At 36.6% G+C, this 5233-nt stretch overlaps 2 protein-coding genes across 3 annotated transcripts; one reads left to right on the top strand and one right to left on the bottom strand.

Annotated features, from left to right (window-relative positions):
- Positions 1-458: 458 nt before the first annotated feature.
- Positions 459-4446, bottom strand: LOC130459844 (uncharacterized). Of its 2 annotated transcripts, none has more exons than XM_056827449.1 (2): positions 4055-4446; positions 459-3501 (listed from the first exon to the last, which is right to left on the bottom strand). In XM_056827449.1, the coding sequence occupies exon 2, from the start codon at positions 3448-3450 to the stop codon at positions 3007-3009; it is 444 nt and encodes a 147-aa protein (XP_056683427.1). In that variant the 5' UTR covers positions 3451-3501; positions 4055-4446; the 3' UTR covers positions 459-3006. The 2 variants fall into 2 exon arrangements, with proteins under 2 accessions (XP_056683427.1, XP_056683426.1); XM_056827448.1 differs by having other exon boundaries at positions 459-3482.
- On the top strand, positions 1151-2449 carry LOC110790000 (uncharacterized). The gene has a single exon (XM_021994730.1). The coding sequence runs from the start codon at positions 1151-1153 to the stop codon at positions 2447-2449; it is 1299 nt and encodes a 432-aa protein (XP_021850422.1).
- Positions 4447-5233: the final 787 nt, after the last annotated feature.

Below are 5233 nucleotides of genomic sequence, written 5' to 3'. Positions count from 1 at the left end.
AATAAGGTGAGTAAAGAGTGCGGAATTGAAATAGAAAGAATAAAGGTACAATATTGAAATGCGATATTGAAATGTGCGATATTGAAATGCGGTATTGAAAGGTGCGATATTGAAATCCGTTATTGAAATGACGATATTGAAATTATGATATTGAAATTGTATTATTGTATTTGAGATCCGAACGCCAAACAACTACTCCCTCCGTCCCTTAATACTCGCACCGGTTTGACCGGTGCAGAGTTTAAGGGACTTGAATTGACTTATTAATTAAATGGGGAGTGGGGTATTTTTTTAATATAGTTAGTGGGAAATGTGTAAGAAGGTAGGGGGTGGGGGTGGGGGTGGTGGTGGGGGTGTGTGCGGACCTGTTTCTGAAAGTGAATATGAGAGTGACAGCTGGGCCAAGTGAATCAGGGGGGTTTTTAATACCAGCCCCAAAACCAGAATGAAAACCAACATTGCGCCAAAACAAATAATTGCGCCAAAACCAATAATCCAAAAGTACACTTTCCCTCTAAATATTTGGGAAAAGTTCCAAAATGTACTGAATTACACTTTTTCCCTCTAAAAATTTAGGAAAAATTCCAAAAAGTTGCAAAAAGTAAATTTATGAAAATATTTACAGTTTCCCTCCTAAATTTAGGTGGAAATAAAACCTTAAAATAAGACTATTATAAATAGACTTTCCTCATAAATGTTGCTCCTCTTTTCTCCAACTTCTCCAACTTTAATTCCACATTATCAAACTGAAAAAAGTGTAGGAAAACAGAGAAAAAACAGGGGAAAACAACCAGAAATTTAATTATGGGGGAGGGGGGGGGGTTAAGGGGTAGTTTAAACTGTTTTTATTTTGAAAAGGGAAACACAAACAGAAATGAATCGGCGTGGGGGGGTTTGGGTAGTGAAAATCTGATTTTTTTTAAACCTTTCAGGAAATTTTCATCATCGAGGTGGTTAACATACACTATTGTCGTCCTAAGTCAAACGAGAGTTTAAACCTAAACTCTCCAAGTCCGACTTGGTTGCAATTAGTATAGTTAACCAAAAACTCAGCACAAAAATTGCATCCAGAAGTGAAAAGAGAGTCTGAACTTGGTTGAAGTTTGCCTCTTCAATTCTCACTTGGTTGCAACTAGTGTATTGAGTAAAAATGAGAAGGGTCAAGAGAGAACTCACTGATGGAGCAAAAACCAGAATTGCCAACTGGTTACTTGTACAGAGATATGATGCATCGAAGAAGCAAAGGGGCATTGTGACTGAAGCTGTTAATCTGTTCGATGTCCATCGTTCCACAATACAAAGAATCTGTAACATGGCTAAAGCACAATTTGACAGCGAACAACCAGTTAGTATTCTGTCACAAAAACCGAAAAAGTGTGGCAAAAAAGGTAAGCTTCACTTAAGCAAACTTCCTCTAATTGCTCAAATTCCATATCACAAACGAGTAAAAGTTAGGTCACTTGCAAAAGCATTAAAGATTTCAAAGACCACAGTTTACAGGTGGAAAAGTTTGGGGCTTATCAAGCCACATAGCAATGCAATGAAACCGTCTCTGACCAATGGAAATCTAAAAGAAAGATTGAAATGGCGCCTTGGAGCACTTGATCAGAATACTGGTGGGTTTAATCACATGTACAACATAATCCACTTAGATGAGAAGTGGTTTTACATGACAAAAGGGACACAAAGGTATTATCTTCTCCCAAATGACCTCGGGCCATACAGATCATGTAAGAGCAAGAGATTCATCACAAAAGTCATGTTCCTTTGTGCTGTGGCAAGACCACGTTTTAATGCAAATGGAGAATGCATATTCGATGGTAAAGTAGGCATGTTTCCATTTGTTAAGTGGGTTCCAGCAAAGAGAAGAAGCAGCAATAGGCCAGCAGGCACTTTGGAGCTCAAACCAGTGACATCGGTCACAAAGGAAACTTACAGAAACATGTTAATCAGACAAGTGATACCGACAATCATGCAAAAGTGGCCAACAGATGATCAAGGTCTAATCTATTTGCAACAAGACAATGCACGGCCTCACATACAAGTGAATGACACAGAATGGATGGAAGCAGTTCAACTTTCAAACAAACAGTTAAGGTTGATATTTCAACCTCCTAATAGTCTAGACATGAATGTGCTAGACCTGGGTTTTTTCCGTGCAATACAATCCCTGAAAGACCAGAATTCTCCTAGAAACACCAAGGAGTTGGTTAAGAATGTCAAAGATGCATTTAAGGAATTTTGTCCAATAAAAGGGAATAAGGTCTTCCTTAGTTTGCAATTGGTACTAATAGAGGTTATGAGAGTTAAGGGAAGCAACAACTATTTGCAAAAACATGTTGGCAAAGAACCTTTGGAGAGACAAGGGATACTCCCTGTCATCTACTCTCCACCTCCTACTCTAATAGAAGAATGTCTAGCATATGTTCAAGCAATGCCGGGAGTCTAATGCAAACAAGCTACATTTTGAAAGCAAGGAATGTCAAATGTTAGGGAGTACTTTTGTAAACATTTTGCAACAAACACATGTTAATCAAATCATTTTGTAAACTTTTTGTACACTTAACATGCTGTAATGTCCAATTATTAACGGAAATGATTAGTAACTAACATTTTCATAGTTTATCATTAGTACATGATTGTCCAAACAATACATTGAATCGATTAACATATCATTAAACAGGAACACATTGGCATTGCTGTTGCTTATAAATTACAAAGCATAGTACAAAACAACCACAACAGAGTACAGAGCAGCTAGAAAATCCACAATTACAATTACGGAGTACAGAAAAGCCACAATTACACAATAACCACAACTAAATAACAGCCACAACAGAGTACATAATAGCCATAAAAGCCACAACAGAGTACATAACAGCCATAAAAGCCACAACAGAGTACAGAATAGCCACAATTATACAACAGTCGTAATTAAATAACTTACACATTTAAAGACCACCAACAGTCACAGTTATTCACTTTCAAGAACTCCAACAACCAGAGTCATTCACTGTCAGAACTATTACCCATCATATTACGTTCAAGAGAAGGTACATAACCTTTCAACATCTCAAAGACATCATCGGTTGAGACCTTACCTCGCTTGTGAGACTTCACCTTATCCTTACCATCAGTATTACCTTTACCATCACCTTTACGCTTGCGAGAAAGAGTCGAAGTACTGACTATCTCACGATCGGGAGTGTCGGGAATAACCCATTCACCGAATTCTTCAGAGTAGTAAGCACTTGGGGATGGAGATTCACGAACAATAGCCATTGGATCGAATACATAAGCCTTTGGAGTTTCAGGATCGAATAAATCATCCATTGGAGTTTCAGGAACAACAGAAAATGGCTCGACAGAATCATCAACCCATACCCCCGAAATATTCAGAATCAGAAAAATCGAATTTTTCTTCCTCTTTTCTCTGAACCATTGAAGCATTTCCCAATTTATCCATGAAGGAACTTGGACAACTGCAAAAAAAAGGCAAAGCTGAATGAACTTCATTAGAATTTAGAACAATATCCCAATGAAAGCTACTGAAAGAGTGTAAATGTAACACAGGATCCAAAACTATCTTATATTATCTAGATTTTAAACTTGATTATTAACAAAAAGGGGCTTTAACATTGATCTCTCTAACGTTTTAAACCAGACCTATAACACCCCCCTCTATTTTTCATCGGATCTCTTTAGATAATTCACAATTTTAATCATGATTAAGAAACTGTGAGGCAGAGTTTGTGCCACTCAAATCAATTACTTTCACCAAAGTTTCTCACAAATACAATCATTTGCCAATTGGAACCCATAAAACAGAACGAAAAAAATTCCATAAAACACAATAACAAATCCAAATGAAGAAAGAAAAAAACACACAATCTGCGATAAAAATAAATAAATAAAGAAGAGACAAAATCGCAATAACAGATAAAAAAAAGAAAGAAGATTGGGGAAAAAGATAGCAGATAATCAATCATAAATTCATGAGTCGAAAAATTACAAAGAACAGATAAAAAAACAAATAAAATTGGGGGAAAATTACCAAACTGATTAAAGAGATTAAAATTTATGGACGAAACCCCTAGGTCATTAAACGGATTTGTGGACGAACACCCAGGTCATCGAACGAATTTGTAGCCGAAACCCATAGATCTTTGTACGAAATAAAACCCTAGATCGTTGGACGAAATATGTGGACGAAAACCCTAGATCGTTGAACGGATTTTGTGGAGGAAAACCCTAGATCTGTAATTTTGGACGACTTCATTCACGAATTTTGTGGGAACTTTCAAGAAAAAATGGACGAAAATACAGAGGAGAAATGGGGAAGAAGATGAACAGTGATGTTCATGGTGTTTCTGAAAGTTCTAGAGAGGAGGAGAGATAAAGAAAGGTGAATAAAGAGAGGAGGAGAGATAAAGAAAGGGGGATGAATAATGGTGTGGTTTTTGTAAACCGTGGAAATAAAATGGGGTGGTTTAAGGGGGTGAGGGGTAGGGGGTGGGGGTGTGAATTTTTAATTATTTTTTGTAGGGAGTAGGGGTGTAGGTGGCTGGGTTAGTAGGTAATTGTAGGAAATAATATAATATTGGTATAAAATTTCCATTTATAGAAACGGTGCAAGTACTAAGGGACGGCCCGAAATGGAAAGCAGTGCAAGTATTAAGGGACGGAGGGAGTAATTAATAATAAGTGCGTTCGACACGGATTCAATTCTAGAAATCTCAACTTTAGAATCAGTTGCTCATCCCAAAGTGTCTTAGATTTTGGTCATGGAAATTGAACTTTGAATATTGAACTTTGAATATTGAATCTTGAACATTGGATCTTGAACTTAGGAGGCTAAATGTTTAAAGTCCAAATATTTTAATGTGAAAAAGATCTCATCTTTAATGTGCTCCATAACTTTGACATTGATTCTAGTTTAAGGAAGTGATTACAAACAACCTTAAACATCATAGAATCCATAACTTGTACTTAAATCATAAGAGGGTTTTGATTTTGTAAAAATATATTGATTGTTGTAAGTAACAATTTTGAGAGTAAAAGTGTCAACTTTACTAATTACTTTTGGAATAAAGATTGAATCTTGTATGACATAAATGAAAATGGTGTTTTGGACAATCATTTGGAGAGCGTTTCAAGAGTGAAACCGGCCTCCCAAAGATGACACCTTTGGCATAGTTTTTCCTAGTTAATCAAGGGTATGAACCCTAATGAT

The sequence above is a fragment of the Spinacia oleracea genome, chromosome 4 (assembly GCF_020520425.1).
Source record: "Spinacia oleracea cultivar Varoflay chromosome 4, BTI_SOV_V1, whole genome shotgun sequence".
Taxonomy (NCBI): Eukaryota; Viridiplantae; Streptophyta; class Magnoliopsida; order Caryophyllales; family Amaranthaceae; genus Spinacia; species Spinacia oleracea.
Note: the sequence above shows the minus strand (reverse complement) of the source record. Positions and strands in the feature narration are given on the sequence as shown.